Raw genomic sequence first — 18,276 nt, forward strand, 5'->3', positions numbered from 1 at the left:
TTTTTTAGCTATGGGGCATCTAGTCCATGGCCTCCAGCGTAGGTTTGTGTAGGAGAAGTTCTCCTACACTAGAGGTCACATAATAGACCCCCCATCTAAAGCAAAGATCAGTTGCTTTGTACCTTTTTTAGATGGGACGTATAGTCCATGACCTCAGCGTAGGTTTGTGTAGGAGAAGTTCTCCTACACTAGAGGTCACAAAAGAGACCCATCTTAAGCAAAGATCGGTTGCTTTGCACTTTTTTAGATGGGACGTCTAGTCCATGACCTCAGCGTAGGTTTGTGTAGGAAGTTCTTCACTTTAGGCGGGATGTCTATTCTGTGACCTCTAGCGTAGGATTTTGTAGGAGATCTGTTCTTTTTGTACTTTAGATGGGACATTTCTTCCATGACCTCCAGCTTGGGTTTCTGTAGAGGAAATTCTCTGTACTTTTAAATGGAATTGATTTCATTACTTTTTTTTCTGAAGGATTGAGGTCCCCTGTTTAGGGTTGAGACGAAGCCGGAGAATGATCCCTCTTCAGTTATTCTTGGAGATTTAGTGGGTTCTGTTCATCTCATTTCCATCTCTTGCTCCGTTGCCAACCTCCCTCCCCAGCCCCACCCCCTCTGTGCCAGTCTTTATGCGGCTGAATGGGCGAGGAATGTAATCCGCATTATACGCCTTTGATGGTTAACTTCCCCACTTCATCGGGATAAGGGGAGTTGCGGGGACATGAGAGGGGGGCTTGTTTAGGTTCTCTCATATGCAAATGAAGGCCATTGAGTGCTGTGGAACGTAATGAGATAACACATCTTCAGAGACCCCAGCACAATCGTGGAAATCCTAAAACAAAAGCCGATCCGGGACGTGAAAAGGATTTTGCCAGGCGGAGACTGAGGGTGATCCTTGTTCTCCCCCCTCCCTCCCGACAACAGATTTATTTTTTTTCTTCCCACCCCCTAAGGAGCCAAAAGCCCCAGGGATGTGCCAATATATACTGCTTTAATATTCATGAACTTGTCAGTCTGACGTTCTGTCCTGGCAACTCTTGCAACCGTTGTGTAGCAAAGAATTTCTTTTTTTCTGTTTTAAAGCGGACCTTTCAGTAACATGAATGCATTTTCTGATTTTGCCATGCTTGTGCTTCCATTTAGTAACTTTGCCTAGGCTGAGATGAGGTCATCTGTCTGCTGCAGGCAGGAGGAAAGATTTTTCCCAGTCTCCCCTCCCACCAGTGATTGTAACTTTGTAGCAGGTCACAAAGTCAGAGGCTTTTGCTACCGTAAGGTAGAAGTTGCACCAGAGTGATTTTTGAAGCGCGTTTCTCAGAGCTTCAATGCTCAACATCAAGATTTCTATTCTATTCCATCGTGGTTGGTCACCCATGAGCGTCATGTTGTTCTGCAGACCACTCTACCCTTGGAACGAGCAGCACCACCCTTTGTAATACAGCTTTCTTGCCCCCAGTGGGCTCTTTAAAGCCCCACCGGCCATGCTCTGCACACACCTCCCTTGTTGAACAAGCAGCACCTTTTTGCCCCGAGTGTGCTCTTTAATTGGGTTTCATTCGGGGAAGGAGAACTTAAATACGAAGAGTGGGGCTGCTTATTCTCCTCCACCCTTGGAACGAGCGGCACCACCCTTCGTAATTCAGCTTTCTTGCCCCGAATAACCAACCACCATTTTGTATTTCAGTTCTTTTTCAGAGTGGGTTCTTTATAGGGTCCCCCCCCCCCCCCGCGCCCATGCACACCTCCCCTGTTGGAACAAGCAGCACTGCCTTTCGGATTTCAGAGTTTTTGCCCCGAGTGTGCTCTTTTAATTGGGTCTTTCCCCCCCCGCCATGCTCTGCACACACCTCCACCCTTGGAACGAGCAGCACCACCCTTCGTAATTCAGCTTTCTTTGCCCCCGAGGTGGCTTCTTTATAGGGTCTTTCTCCTGCCGTGCTCAGCACACCGCTCCACCCTTGCCGGCACACACATTAAACGCACACATTTATCACACAGCTTGTGAATCTTGCCTGGTAACAAAGCAATTCTTGTTTACCCAACTCGGAGGGATCATTTTTCAGACCTCACAAATCCCCTCTTCACCTTTCCCATCAGAAAACACCTCCCCGAACAATAAGAAAATTGGGGCCTGCCACCTGATAGCTCTCCCAAGGAACCGGCCAGAGAGGAATGTGCAGAGCTAACAGGCTCTTGTGAGACGGCCTTTGTGCTGTGCGTCTGAATCTGCTGGGGACGCCCTGCCGAGGCTTTATCCCTTCCCCTGGAGACTGCAATATATATATTTATGTGTAGAAATATATCTTTTATGTAGACCTAGAAGACTCCAGGCCTTCCTGTCTGCCAACCGAGTAAAATATTAACCCACTTCTTTCTCTCGGACACAAAGCATGCTCAATGTTCCATAGGATCAAAGTAGGGCATGGGCTCGCCCCGTTCTGCGTGTTGTACCATAAATTCGGTGGGAACTTGCTTTTAATTAAATGTTGTTCATATAGAAAGTTTGTGTCAATTTTATGGCCCGGATTCTTGGTGCTCTGGGACCGTTGTCGTGATGAAGCCTGTACATTCTGTGTCAAGACCATAGATCAGTGTTTCTCAACTCCAGTCCTCAAGGCACCCCAACAGGTCTTGTTTTCAGGCTTCCCATTATTTTGCACAGGTGATTTGATCAGTTTCACTGCCTTAGTAATTGCCACAGCCGTTTTCATCTGAGGGAAATCCTAAAAACATGACCTGTTGGGGCGCCTTGAGTTGAGAAACTCTGCCATAGATTAAAGTGTATGTGATACTTTAAGTTGGGGTCTACGTCGCGTTGTTACTTATCAAGGCCATTGCTGTTTATGAAATGCCACGAAGACTGTTAATCTCCAGTGATCCTCTGTGTTCCTTGGAAAGAACCCTTCCTGTTTCTAATAGATTGTGCTAGGCATGGAAGGAGGTCTGTCCCAGCGTGGTCAGTTTGCATCCTTTCTTCCTACTTTTGGAGCTTCTGGACACCATTTTAACTTCTCCTTTTGTAGAGAAGCGAGAGGAAACTTCTCCAAAGCAAGGCATACTCCCTTCTTGGTTGTCACCAAAACATTTTGTCCCAATTTACACTTTTTTCCTGATTGGCCATTTCAAGTTACTGACTTGCAGATGGCCGTGTGTCAGTTGGGTTTGCAGGAGCCATGCCCCAATAAGCAGCCCAATGGCCAAGTGATCGTCCCCGTTTTTAAGGCATTGGTGCTCCAACCTGTAGCCCTCCAGTTGTTGCAGAACTAAAAGTCCCATCATGCCAGTCTGTGGGAGTTGGGCTTGTAACTGTCAGCCTTGCAAGGCCTCATTGGACTTGTAGTTCTGCAACAGCAAGCGGGCCACAGGTTAAGCACACATGCCTTTAAAAAGGGACAATCAGCTGGCCATTGGGCTGCTTATTGTGGCACGGCTCCTGCAAACCCAAAAGTCTTGTCATGCTTGTAACTGTCAGCCTTGCAATGCCTCATGGGATTTGTAGTTTTGCAACAACTGGAGGGCCACAGGTTAAACACCCATGCCTTTAGAACCCGTTTCCCTCTGGGTGCTTTTATTTTTGTTTCCTCTCCTACCTGACCTACTTGGAGCAGCTCAGACCTTACAAATTTCTCACTATTACTTTTTCTGTTGTATGCCAGGTGCCTGTACAGCCCTGGGGATGCCCACGCCTAGTTTCCATACAGGTTTTGATTATGTTGGGTGCCATCCAAATGCCAAACCCCATTACACATCCCTGCAGCGCACTGAGTTTGTGGATTTTTCTTTGCAGTGCTACTTCCTCGCTGCCGGCGTTTGATGTTCCAGATTGCCTAATTTAATCTGAGTTTTTTTTACGAGTTGGCCCACCCCTTGCAATCATCGTCCTGTGACTGCTTTAAGTAGCACAAGCTGTACGCGGTCCGTGTGGTTGGTTGAAAAGGGTGTCGTGGTAGCAGGGGGTGTGGTGGGAAGTAGCTAAAGGTGTGATTGTATGGTAACAGATGGGAGCTTAGAAGGAGATTGCCGAATCGGTGATTATATGTGGGTGGTGGTACTAAACAAAAAATCGGGCAAAAAAGGGAAGTATGATCTAATTTTATTTTTTGTTTTTTTGCAGGTTCCTATCGGGAAAGGGCTTGGTTATACACCCAGCGATCGGAGACCGATTGGACATTATTTGCCCCAAGGGGGAGCCATCGCGGCCTTATGAGTATTACAAGCTGTACATGGTTCGCAAAGAACAGGCTGAATCCTGCAGCACCGTTATGGATCCCAATGTCTTGGTTACGTGCAATCAGCCGGAAAAAGAATTTCGATTCACCATTAAATTCCAGGAGTTCAGCCCGAACTACATGGGCCTGGAGTTCAGAAGGAACCAGGACTACTACATCACATGTAAGTGCTTCTGCGATTAATGGGAGGAGCAATGTTGCTGCCATGTTCAGCCGTACCGCTCGTCTTCCTATACTACAACTGTACAATTCCTGTCCCGTGTACAATGCATTATTAAAGCTCATCCTAATGTGGTGGGGGCATTTAAAGGATTTGTATAGGCGTGAGATTTTGTTTGCCATTACCACTGAAAAAAAATAAACGCAGCTCTCTATGCTGACCAGGCCATTAGGAGCCTCATCTGCCTAGATAGTTTGAGACTGTCCCAGGATTTAACCAAGATCCTGGCATCACCTGGATCTAGGACATGTACCACTACTGCGTGCTGGAGCCCTAATTTCACCACCAAATAACATTACATGACATTAAAATAACATTGTAAGGTGAAGTGATCCCGGCCCTCCATACTTTCTGGCATTGATGTCATAACTGGTGGCCCATTGTCCCTGGCTTTTATTTTTTTTTTTTTTTTGGAAAGCTTAGACCACCAGGTCTAAAATATTTACACATTGTTCTGATACCCTCCCAGAAAACTCTCTTGACGCAGAAAGAAACTTGGTGACCTGGCATTAGCTGTTGGGCCTATGAGCCTAAATATGTAACTATATACACTATATGGCCATCTGACCGTTGGACTTTTTTTTAGAATGGGGGGTCCATTAAGGAGTTGCCCTCTTTTGAAGCTTTAACATCCTCCATTCTGGGAAGGCCACGAGGTTTTGGAACGTTTGTGGGTATTTGTGAGGTCAGATTGGAAGACCAGGCTCACATCAGCATTCCAGTTCATCACAAATGTGTTCAGCAGGATTGAGACGAGTGGTCTGTCTTATTTAGAGAAACTTGACATGGCACTGGCCTTAACCCTACTGAACACCTTTGGGATGAATTGGAACCCCAATTGTTAGCAAGGTCTCCTTGGCCAATACCGGGACAAGACCTCACAAACACTTTTGGTTGAATGGGCACAAATTTCCAAAGACACATTCAAAAGCTTTCTGGAAGCCTTCCCAGGTATTTAAAGACTGTTTGACCTGTTTGATGTAGAGGAACTTGAAATGGCACAATGTCTTTAAATACCTGGTTCCACTCTTCTGGGAAAGGCTTCCAGATTTTTTTTTTTTTTATTGCGTCTTTGGAAATTTGTGCCCATTCAGCCAAAAGTTTTGTGAGGTCATGTGCCTGTTTTGGCTAAGACTTTGGGATGAATTGGAACCCCAATAGTTAACAAAGGTGTTCAGTAGGTTTGAGGTCAGGGCTCTATGCAGGGCACTCAAGTTCCTCCATGACTTCAAATCTACTTAACATTTTTAGCCCAGGTACTGATGGATGCAAGGACTTTATACAAAAGGCCTTTTTAAAAGTAGGATTGAGATCAAGTCTCTGTGCAGCACATTTGAGTTCCTCCACACCTAACTGGTTAAACCATGTTATGGTGCTGGCTCATTTGTAAGTTAAGATACTGATGGAGACAACCTGGCTCACATGTTGGGCCTCACATTGGGTGCCAAGACCTGGCTCACAATCGGCATTCCAACTCATCCCAAAGGTGTTCAGCAGTGTTGAGATCAGGGCTCTGTGCAGGACAATGAAGTTTCTCCACACCAAACTGGTTAAACCATTTTGTTATGGAGCTGGCTTTGTTCTGGGGGGGGGGGGGCAGCATAGTCATGGTGGAACATGGGTGTTCAACTGTTACCACAAGGTTAGAAATGTCTTTGTATGATCAAGTATTGCCCTCTGCGAGTTAAAGCGGAGTTTGCATCTCCTCAACCGATTTTCTATGTCGTCCTGTTTAGCTAATGGCTGGTTAATCTGGATCTGCATACGGTCGGGTCCCGTTTTGTAAAGGCGGGATGGTGTCTTCCACTAGGCCTGGCTGAGTCTTTGACGTCGTGACTCTCGCTCTGAGTTTCTGGAAATCTTGCTGAATTAGCGAGATGTCCACCTTGACCGCCTCTATCTGAGCCGTCAGTGAGGTCCGGCAGAATGGTATTATAGCTTCTAGGAGTGTAGCAGTGTCTCCACTTGGTGGGGGTTGACTCTCACACGTGGCGCCGCAATCTTCCCCCACGTCTTCCCCGTCCATTCTGCGAAACTGTGCCTGCTTAGCTACGGCTGCCTTCTGGGCTTTGGTCGGGCACATAACTCTGGTATGACTGCGAGGACTTCCAGAGCGGGTTAAAGGCAATCAGGATGTTGTAGGGTCACGGGATAAGCTTAATGCCAGGATCAATTTACGGAGCTTCTGCTTGGTGCGACCTACTCTGTGCTGTGTCAGGTCACGCCCCGTATGATCGAGTATTACAGCACACTTCACTGGAGACACCTGAACTCCAATTGGAGGGAAGCCCTTGTACCTTTTTTGGTCCTGTAGTAGTTGTAATGATCGGGTACGAACACATATTCATAAAGGTTTAAAACTACCATTTTTTTTCTTTTGGCGTAGTCCGTTGACTCGTACAACTGAATCGTGTCCCAAGGTCGAGCTCGCTGTGCATATGTAAAAGACTTTTCATTGAATTCTTTTTAGCAGTAGAAGACCTCTATAGATCTAATTAGTCCTTCTCGAATATAAAAAGCAAGTTAAAGAAAAGTTGTCTCGGTAGAGATTTCGTGTAGAAAATGTAAATAATGAGACCTGGATTCTGTTCTGTGTTAAGGCCTTCAGTATAATTAAAGTGCCTGTGTTTCTCACCAGTCTTGTGTGAAATGTGCTCACGCAGCAGTGTGGAGTACATCTCAAGTATTCCCCTTAGCGGGGCTCATGGCCTGTTAAGTAGAAGGGTTTCTGCAGTTTAGGGTCATGGTAAGGTTTATTGCAGCCCAGGGCACTGCAATAAATGTAAACTCTTCCCCCTCCTCTTGCAGTAGTAATGATTTGTATTGCTTGGACTGTGGGAACTATATGAAAGGTGGATTTCGTTCAAAAATCTAATTTGTGTACCATCTAAGGCGAGCAGCGATGTGTTTCATGTTTCGTAATTGCTGGAATGTTTGCAGTTGGCACTTTTGAAGGTAAATGTTGAAGTACTTTTAATGAAACAGATGGGATGTGAGTCAGTGTTCTGTTGTGGTGGTACATGTACACCTATATGGCTTGTGGACACCTGACTATCGCACCTATAGTAGCTGGTTGGACTTTCTGTTCCAAAACCATGGCTGTTGATATGGAGTTGCCTTCTTTGCCCCCCCCCCCCCCCATGGCTGTTGTGGCGCTGTACCCTACCCCCCATGGCTGTTGTGGCGCTGCCACCTATCCCCCCGTGGCTATTGATGCTATTGATGTGGCGCTGCCACCTACCCCCCATGGCTATTGATGTGGCGCTACCCCCCCATGGCCATTGATGTGGCGCTGCCCCCTACCCCCCATGGCCATTGATGTGTTCTGATTTTTGGATGAGAAGACCTGGCTCACAATTTGGAATTCCGATTCATCCCTGAGGTGTACAGTAGGAATGAGGTCAGGGCTCTGTGCAGGACACAAGTTCCTCCACACCAAACTGGTCAAACGGTCTTTATAGAGATGTTGCATGTGAAGACCTGGCTCATTCCAGTTCATCCCAAAGGTGTTCGTAGGGTTGAGGTCAGGGCTCTGTGCAGGACACTCGTTCCCCCCCCCCCATGACCTCAAGCCCACTGAACACCTTTTTGGGGATGAGAAGACCTCACCCTAAAGGTGTTCTGTATGGTTAAGCATAGGTACTCATGTTGGCTGAGAAGAGCTTATACCAAAGATCTGTTAAAAGTAGGGTTGAGGTCAAGGCTCTGTACAGGACAAGAGTTCCTCCACACCAAACTGGTCAAACCAGGTCTTCATGGGCAGCACAGTGGTGTAGTGGGTAGGACTTTCACCTCTCAGCCCTAGGGTCGCTGGTTCGGTTCCCGACCACGACACCATCTGCCTGGAGTTTGCATGTTCTCCCTGTGTCTGCGTGGGTTTCCTCTAGGTACTCCTGTTTCCTCCCACACTTCACCTTTTGACCAAACGGCTGTCAACTGTAGGCTTATAATGGTTGCATGGTTTTGTTTCTGTGGCCCTTCACTCTCCTCGGTAACCTACTGATTAATGGGTAGTTGGCCCTCCACCCTGTCCACCCCCACAGTTGATTAGATGATGAAAAAGCAGCAGGAGCCTAAAGTCAACCCTCTAATCTCTACTCCGATCAACATGTTAATTTTTGAGTGGCACACCTTACTGGCTTCCAGTCTGAGTGCCGATGTGCTCGGAATTGCATGAGGCTGATACCAAGTCAAATCCAGGTGCTTGCACTTAAAAATTAAACCGATTTAATAACTTTTTTTATATCTGCCCGTAGTTCAGCTTTAAATCCCACAACCGCAGTACTTTGCTCAGAGATGCCTTCGGCGCGGATGTAGAATATGATTATATCCAGACAACTGTGGGACAAGCTCTGGCATGGACCAAGTATGGCTATAAATGGACCGCTGGCACTGTTTGTATGTTCTCAGCCTGTTTATTTCTCGTGGTGCCAGTGAAATCCCCCTAAGTAACACGAGTGCTGGAAAGTTTCAGGAGAAACATTCATGAGGCTGCTGGCCTCCCCTTCCACCAGCCTGGCTGATGTGCCCACATGTGACAGGCTGTCCCCTGGTTCCGGAAACCGCATTTGATTTGGGTCAGACGGAGCGAGAAGACGTCTCTGCTTGGCAGTAGGGGGGAAGCATGCTCGTTGACCCGGCTGTGCCAGCCTCACCGCGGGGATCCGGGGGCTCGTAGAGCGTGAAATGGCAGCGCCAAGGGTGTGCTTCGTATGTTCTCCGGGTTCTGGCTCCATAACGTTGGAGAGGCAGGGGGAAGAGAGCGGATTTTTCTGTATTTACAGTGCTGTGGTGGATGGGTGGAGGAAAAAGCCCCTTGGCCATGGCCGTCCTCAAATGTGGTCTTTCTACTTGCCAGTCACATCCTGCTTCTTTTTTTTTCTTCTCTATAAAAATCACTTTCTTTCCAGACGGACTCTCCCCCCCCCCCCCCCCCCCCCCCCCCCCCCCCCCCCCCCCCCTCTCGTTCTTCTCTTGGTATTTCTTTGTCATTTTTTATTTCTTCAGCCTTCGCCCCTGGCACCGGCTGGCTAGCGGGTGTGAGTGTGCATGGGGGAGATCTCTAGCAGCAGCGCACATCTGGAAGCGTTCTGTCCTCAGCTGCCAGGCGGAGGTGTCCAGCAAATCGGGAAAACATTCTGCAGATCCTTTGGGTATCGGGGTTCATTTAGATCACATCTCTGCATGCTTTGTTTGTCTTCTGTCCTCCTCTTTTTTTTTTTTTTTTTTTTTTTTTTTTTTTTTTTCTGCAGCTCCATTAGGTGTGTACAGATCCCTACGTGTCTGCTGTTTTTTCTTTCATTCCTTTGTGCCCATGCCTAGGGCCTCATCTTTCGTCTCTGAACCGTACTCGGGCTGATCTTTAGCCTGTGTGCTGTGTGGGACGCTCTCATCTGGGCCCGGAGGGTGTGAGCGGAGCAAGTCTGGACCACACATGCTTCCTAACAGAGCCACACTGTATTTTTTTTGTTTTCCATTGCTGAATGGAGCCATGGGGTCGTCCTCCTTTTGGACTTCGAGAGATTCTAAAAATGTATTTTCCCCGTAGTGGCCTTGTAAATACGTTCTTTATATTTAAAGAACAAACTGAAATAGACTTGTAGTAGCTTCATTTAAACTGACATGTGGTGGGGCCCCACATTCGAGCTGCAGGATGCAAACCAGAAGATACGAGGCAAAAAAAATGGTGTCCTCCATTGTTCTGCTGTGTAGATGTTTGCGTTGCAGTAATGTGTGTTGTGGTGTGTTTGCAAGGGGCTGTGCCAAAGCCAGCACAGCCTATGGTGCCTAGATAGATTTTTGTCATTAAAGTGACTAGTTATGTTGGCACCTGGTGGGAAGAAGGGAAGCTGCCTTTTACATTGACAGCCATTAGGTTGGCCAGTGAGGAGAGTAGGCCACCTTTACTTTGATGGCTGGTGGGGAAAGAGGCTAACCCACCTGAACATTGGTGTTTTCACAAGAAAATCACCTTTTTACATTGGTGACTGAGAAGTTTACTGTTTGGTAGGGGCAAGAGGCCTACCATTGGGTTGGTGGCGACCTTGGTTGGGGGGGCAAGAGGCCTACCATTAGGTTGGTGGCGACCTTAGTTGGGGGGGGGGGCAAGAGGCCTACCATTGAGTTGGTGGCGACCTTGGTTGGGGCAAGAGGCCTACCATTGGGTTGGTGGCAACCTTGTTTGGGGCAAGAGGCCTACCATTGGGTTGGTGGCAACCTTGTTTGGGGCAAGAGGCCTACCATTGGGTTGGCAGCGACCTGGTTGGGGCAAGAGGCCTACCATTTGGGTTGGCGGCAACCTTGTTTGAGAGAGGATGGAGGGCAAAGGGAAGTGAAAAATCTCAGATGAATTTCTCTTAGGCCATTGTTGCTGAAATCGTTAACCCCATTGGAAGATTCCAACGATCACATTTTAGGATTTCCCACCACTTTCTATTTTGGTGATAATGGCCGCCAGGACAAATGGGCTGAATCCTCCCAGCAAGAACATGGACCGCAATAAGACCCGACTGGGTCCTAACGTTCTCCATTTAAAACTTAAAAGTTTTAAGCTATACATACCCTTTAAGGAACCCAAGCTACTTCCTGAAGGATCTCTGCTTGGGAGGCTGCATTGGAGCTAGGGCATCCAACTAATAGTTGTCCCGTTTTTTAACACGTCTTGGCTTTTGTAACGCAACCCTTCATTCTGTTTCAAATTAAAAAGGCCTCAAATTTTTGATTTTGTGGGGAAAAAAATTCTCCTGTCTCAAACTCATCCCGTGTACTTGCTATCCACGTGTAGAAAATGCATAGTGATCGTTATCTTTCTCCCAAAGTAATTGGTTTTTATAAAACACGGATGGCCCAATACACACATCTGTTTCCGTCTGCTGCTTTGTTTTTAGAACCTTTTTCTACTCCTTGGAGTATGATGTGTAGCAGCTCTTGCCTTGACTGAATCCAAACCCTTATCTCCGTGTTCGTCCACCGGTGCACACAGCTGTGCTCAGCATCTGATAGAAGAAGTGTAAGGCCCTGTGAAATGACGGGTCGGCTTAGAGAGGCCTTTGTGGTGTTTGATCAGGAAGCCATGTAGATGGACAGCTTGCCTACCAGACCACATCTCCGGGAAAATAAACATTCTACTATCTAAATCAAAATCTGCTCCAAACATGATTGCCGAATGTCTACGGACATCTTCACTTTAGAAGAGTTGATGTATTGTGTTCCTTCGAAGTTTAGAAACCCCTTCACCTTTTGTGGCTTTCTTTGAAGGCTGAGGAGAAACCCTTTTGCCCTTGCCGTGGCTTCCTTCGAATGCCGCTGAGAAACACTTTTCCCCTTGCCGTGGCTTCCTTCGAATGCCGCTGAGAAACCCTTTTCCCCTTGCCGTGGCTTCCTTCGAATGCCGAGGAAAAACCCTTTTCCCCTTGCTATGGCTTCCTTCGAATGCCGCTGAGAAACCCTTTTGCCCTTGCTTCCTTCGAATGCCGAGGAGAAACCCTTTAGCCCTTGCTATGGCTTCCTTTGAATGCCGAGGAGAAACCCCATTCCCCTTGCCGTGACTTCCTTCGAATGCCGCTGAGAAACCCTTTTCCCCTTGCCGTGACTTCCTTCGAATGCCGCTGAGAAACCCTTTTCCCCTTTGCCGTGGCTTCCATTTGAATGCCGAGGAGAAACCCCATTCCCCTTGCCGTGGCTTCCTTTGAATGCCGAGGAGAAACCCCATTCCCCTTGCCGTGGCTTCCTTCGAATGCCGAGGAGAAACCCCATTCCCCTTGCCGTGGCTTCCTTTGAATGCCGAGGAGAAACCCTTTTCCCCTTGCCGTGGCTTCCTTCGAATGCCGAGGAGAAACCCTTTCCCCTTGCCGTGGCTTCCTTTGCTTGCCGAGGAGAAACCCCTTTCCCCTTGCCGTGGCTTCTGAACGTTCACAGCGTCTCCCTGCAGGGATGTAGTCCCAAGGGAGGTGGCGAGCACGCTGACTAAACCCCAGCCAGAACGGCTCAGATGATGGGGGCAAGCTTACTGAGGAGGAACAGGAAGTGAGAAATTCAGACACAGAAAAAAAACATTTAGAAGGGAAATGGAAGGAAAAAGTAAGTGAACCAACAATGCACAAGCCTAAAGGAACCCATTTAGAAAATAAAAACCTTTACAACCCCTTTTTTTTTTTAAGCTGAACTCCATGTAAAGTCATATAGATATACAACCAACTGCGATGGAACTGTTAGTCTTGTATTTTTGGGTTTCTTTACGATTTTTTTTTCCAGCTGCTGTGTGCAGAATTGCCGCCATTCATAATGCCTCCATCCATTCTCCTGTTGTGACCCCCCCCCCCCCCCCCCATCCTCCCCTCTCTGCAGACCTCACATTGTGCGTCTTTTCTGCGGAGGGAGACGAATAGCTCTCATTCCATGCGGGTTTCGCTCTTCCATATTTGGGACTCTTGTGTTAAACTATGTAGAGCAGAGACCCGCTATGGGTGTCCATCAAACCCGGGAGCACAAGACTGGTAGGCTGTGAAAATGCCAGGCCTGACAATGAGATATGCCAACTGTATAAACAGATCTGGGCTCTGGGCTTCCTGTTTGGTTTTCTGCAAAGTTCAGTGTTGCCAGCTTTGATTAACTATTCACCGAAACGCCGGGACCTCGGAATGTCTTTTATTCCAACACTTAACAAGCATGTTCTCTGCACGAGGCGGTTTGGATGACATTTTATCTTTTATTTGGAGACACTGTTGAGATGCATTTGTTGTAATGAGGGCATCTTTCAATACCGACCACTTACCCCCCTTCCAGGCCAATTTTCTGTCCACTGTTTAAATGACAATTGCGCGGTCGTGCTGCACTGTACCCAAACAAATTTTATCATTTTGTTCCCACAAATGGAGATTTCTTTTGGTGGCATTTGATCACCTTTTTGCTAAATAAAGAAGACAGAGAATTTTGAAAGTTGTTTGTTATAAAATGTTGTGTTCTCCTTAACTGATGGGTACTGATAAGGCGACCCCAATGAGGTGGCACTGATATGCGGCAGTGGTGGGCACAGATTGGCATTCCCTGGTGGTCTAGGGGGGCATACTGGTGGTCCTGGGTGGGAATCCAAGGGGGGGGCTGCACTCATAAACAATCGGCACAGACCCACCCATCCCCCCCCTCCATGTCAGGAGAGCAGCCGAAAAGCCAATCAACGGCTCTTCCTGGTTACATCGTGATCAGCCGTGATTGGACACAGCTTATCACGTGGTAAAGAGTCTCCGTGGGAGACTCTTTACTTGGATCGGAGTTGCGGTACGTCGGACTGGCACTGCACCACCAATCGCAGCGATGCTCGCAACCAGGCAGTTGCTTGTTTTCCTGCGGACGTCCATATGACGTCAGATAACCGAACCATTTTACTGCTGTCATTTTGCTATATGGCAGGGCCAGTTTCTTATTGGTCATGGTTTTGAAATGGGATGTCCAACAAGCCTGTATAGGTGTGATGGTCCAAGATCTCCTCCTTTTTCCTCAAAAAAAAAAAAAAAAAAGCTTCCAACCTTGTGGTAATCCTTTGAAAGACCAATTTTTCTGTTACAACACTACCTTGCCCTGGTGTCCCTTGTGTACAAAGCCGGCGCCATAAAGAAATGGTGTGACCAGTTTGGTGTGGAGGAACTCCAGTGTCCTCTACAAAGCCCTGACCTCAACCCTACTGAACACCTTTGGGATGAATTGTAATGTTGATGGTGAGCCAGGGCTTCTCATCCAATGTCGGTACCTGACCTCTCAAATGTTCACCCACAATTTCTGCAGGAAGCCTTCCCAGAAGAGTAGAGCCAGTTCTATGAAGATACGGTGTGACCAGCTTGGTGCGGAGGAACTTGAGTGTCCTGCACAGAGCCCTGACCTCAACCCTACTTTTGGAAGCTCTTTAAGATCTTCTCATCCAACATCTGTACCTGCCCTTAGCCCTACAGAACACCTTTTGGGGTGAGGTCTTATCTCAAAGGTGTTCAGTAGGTTGGAGATAATGGAGGAACTTGAATGTCCTGCACAGAGCGCTGACCTCAACCCTACTTTTGGAAGCTCTTTAAGATCTTCTCATCCAACATCAGTACCTGCCCTTAGCCCTACAGAACACCTTTTTGGGATTAAATAGAATGAGTCGGTCTTATCTCCATAAAGACCTGGTTTTACCAGTTTGCTGTGGAGGAACTTGCATGTCCTGTACAGACCCCCGACATCAATCCTACTTTTGGAAGAGCTTTGTTACGAGGCCGGGCTCAACAAATCCAAGATGCCAAGCCAACATGACGACTAGAAAGTAATTCCCAAGGCTGCTGTCCCTTGGCCTTTTGCATGTTCATTATCTCTCTGCCCACAGGACAGAATTTCTTCTTGCTCCTGCTTATTGCAGGCTACACCCCACTTTGTGTTGGCATATAAAATCACAAAATCCATTTTATATTTTTGGTTGTAACATGACAATGTGGGAAATTTAAAGGGGGTATGAATACTTTTTCAAGGCACTGTATATAATGTAGGCGTAATGACGGGATTTTCAATGTCCAGCACTAAAAATCTATCATTTTGGAGTTTTGTATTTTTATTAATTTATTTGTTTTTATTTTATTAATTTTTTATTAAAATTTGGCCTCGAGTTTGCTATCCCGAAATTCATCACGAGTCTGAGTTTTTTTGTTAAGTTCAAACTATAAATCTATATAGGAAGGTTGGTTGTTTAAAAAAAAAAAGAAAAAGCTACTGGCGTGGTTGCGCTTTGAATCGGCGCACACCCTTTCCAAAAGCAAGTTGGCGAGAAATGGCGTCCCAGTGGGTAACGGCCCTGTTTCTTGCTGACGTGTTCCATAATTGACCCCCATCAGGTTCTGGCTCTTGGTAAGTAGGAATGCGTTTTTTTTTTCGGATGCACATGGGAGCGCTGGTCTATGAAATGAAAACAGAAGCATTTTGTGGGGGTCCTCCTATTTAATTTTTTATTTTCTTTTTTGCTTATTTTGCTCTTGCCGCTAATAATCCCTGTTCCACAGCCTTGCTGTGTTTTTTGCCTCCGGCCTTTCCGAGGCTTTTTTCATTTTCTTTTCTTTTCTTTTCTTTTCTTTCTCCAAACCCCATGATCCCCCTTCCCAGACTGGGAGAGATGTTTAATTTCCTGTGTGGGGGGAATCCTGCGGAGATTGGGAGGAGACGCTACCGTTAACCCCTTGTTGGACTTCATTCTAACGGAACTGCTGTCTGCCTTCAGTGCAACACCAGACAAAAAAATAAAAAGTTGACCTACGAGATGGCTCGGTTCTCCCAGCTGTCACGGGTCGTTGTGTTTATTGCAATCGCATGTGGCTAGCATGGCAAAGTTCTGCAAGTTGTTGCACTACAAGCATGGCTCTGTCATGATGAGGTGCACCCCAAAAATTGCTTGTCAATAAGCACTTGTATTTCTAAATAAAGAATACTTTGTGCAATATGTTGGGGTCGGTAGTGTCTTGGGTTGGCCAGAACTACTAGGTAGTAAACCATTTTAAGCAAGTACAAAAATATGCAGAGGGTGGTCAGGCAATGTATAAAGCTTATAGAATTGTTGGCCACATCACTAGAGGGGACTTCATCGGGGGGGGGGGGGGGAGGAGGTCCTGATTCCTCTATATAGATCTTTATCACTAGAGGGGTCATCAGCAGGAGGTCCTGATCCCTCTATATAGATCGTTGCTCTGGAGAGGGATCACCAGCAGGAGGAAGATTCCAATTTCTTTAGATCTTTATCACTAAAAGGATCTCCTGCAGGAGGGATGTCCTCATTCTTCTGTGTAGATCTATAGATAACTAGAGGGGTCACCAGCAGGAGAAGGACCTGACCCCCCCCCCCCCCTCTAGTGATATAATGATCTATATAGAGGAATCAGGACCTCCTTCCTCCTGATGAAGACCCTTCTAGTGATATAAAGATCTATATAGAGGAATTGGGACCTCCTGATGAAGACCTCTAGTGATGGGAGATCCTGATTACTCTATATAGATCTGTATATCACTAGAGAGATCTTCATCAGGAGGAAGGAGGTCCTGATTCCTCTATATAGATGTTTAGATCACTAGAGGGGGGGATCGGGTCCTTCTGCTGGTGACCCCTCCTAGTGATCTATAGATCTACACAGAAGAATGAGGACATCCCTCCTGCTGGAGATCCCTATAAAGATCTAAAGAAATTTGGATCTTCCTCCTGCTGGTGATCCCTCTCCAGAGCAACGATCTATATAGAGGGATCAGGACCTCCTGCTGGTGACCCCTCTAGTGATAGGAGGTCCTGATCCCTCTATATCGGGGATATGCAATTAGCAGACCTCCAGCTGTTTCAGAACTACAAATCCCATGAGGCATAGCAAGACTCTGACAGCCATAAGGGAGAGGCATGATGGGACTTGTAGTTTTACAACAGCTGGAAGTCCGCTAATTGCATATCCCTGCTCTATATAGAACTTTATATCACTAGAGGGGTCAACAGCAGGCGGAAGAAGGACCTGATCCCCTCTAGTGCTATAAAGATCTATAGAATAATCAGACCTCCTTCCTGATGAAGACCCCCTCTAGTGATGGAAGATCCTGATTCCTCTATTTATGGCTAGAGGGATCTCCAGCATGAGGAACGAGATCCAGATTCCTCTATATATAGGTCTTCGATCTGGCAAGGGGGGTCACCAGCTGGAGGAAGGTCCAAATTTCTTTTTATAGATCTAGTGATCTTTTTATAGATCTTTACATCACTAGAAGGATCACCAGCAGGAGGAAGGACCTGATCCCCCCCCCCCCCCCCCTTCCTCTAGTGATATAAAGATCTATATAGAGGAATCGAGACCTCCTTCCTCCTGATGAAGACACCTCTAGTGATAGGAGATCCTGTTTCCTCTATAAAGATCTTTATATCACTAGAGTGGTCTTCCTCAGGAGGAAGGAGGTCCTGATTCCTCTATATAGATTTTTAGTTTGTGAAAGGTCTGTTTTAATAAAGGCTGACCAGATGGACCCAATAAAGAATGGAGTGCTGCTGTAAATTCTGTTAACTTGAAATCGCTTCCCAAGCTTGATGGACCACATTTCTGTCATTGGTCCAAATGTGCATTACTTTTATGTTGGTGTTTGACGATTTGTGTAGTTGAATAAGGGGCTGTGTTTTGTGTGTATTTTGGACGAGTAATGTGAAGAGGTCTGGTCCAGACTATTTAAGGCGCACACATAAAAGGGGCACTTTGGAGCATGCTTGCTGTTACCAGGTGCATAGAGCCCCTTGTTTCGAGTCTTCAGCAGCTGTTGGTGCGAGTTCTCGGCGGTACAAGTGTGGCCGAAGGGCCTTGTAACCACACCACTTGTGTGGAGCGTATTCTGTGCTCTCCAGTTGGACGTCCAGCGAAGCGTTAAACCACCTTTTTTTCTAGAAGGGTTTCTGCAGGAAGCCTGCTCCATGTCTGTCATCCTGGAGTGAAAATACACAAATTTATGGAACCGAAACAAATGGCTTGATTTTATTTCACTCGCGGCTTCCAAAGTGTGAACTACAAAATGTCGTCCAATTTTTTTTTTTTTTTGTATTTGGATGCCTTTGTCGGAGTTTAAAAATGCATCACAGCATTTTTTTATTTTTTTTGGAATTCATTTTCATGTTCAGATGTCATTTTGACAAATTAATTTTGTGCTTCTGGTCATGAATATTCTTGAAGCCAGTCTAGAATGTAACATCCATGGCCAAGGTGGTTCAGATAATGGCGGTCATTTTAAATGTAATGGAGGGAAAAGACTTGCTAAATACACAGTCTACACTGGGGTCTTGTAGAGGTTCTTGCGCCTGGGGCCGGTCGT

The 18,276-nt window shown here is 46.7% G+C and overlaps 1 protein-coding gene across 1 annotated transcript in view; it reads left to right on the top strand.

Annotated features, from left to right (window-relative positions):
• Nucleotides 1-18,276, top strand: part of EFNB1 (ephrin B1) — a 94,100-nt gene that overhangs the window by 59,830 nt on the left and 15,994 nt on the right. Inside the window, exon 2 of the mRNA XM_040322657.1 lies at nt 4,109-4,386. Coding sequence (XP_040178591.1) covers nt 4,109-4,386 — 278 coding nt within the window. The remainder of the gene's footprint in view (nt 1-4,108; nt 4,387-18,276) is intronic.

This window comes from Rana temporaria, chromosome 9 (genome assembly GCF_905171775.1).
Source record: "Rana temporaria chromosome 9, aRanTem1.1, whole genome shotgun sequence".
NCBI classification, from domain to species: domain Eukaryota; kingdom Metazoa; phylum Chordata; class Amphibia; order Anura; family Ranidae; genus Rana; species Rana temporaria.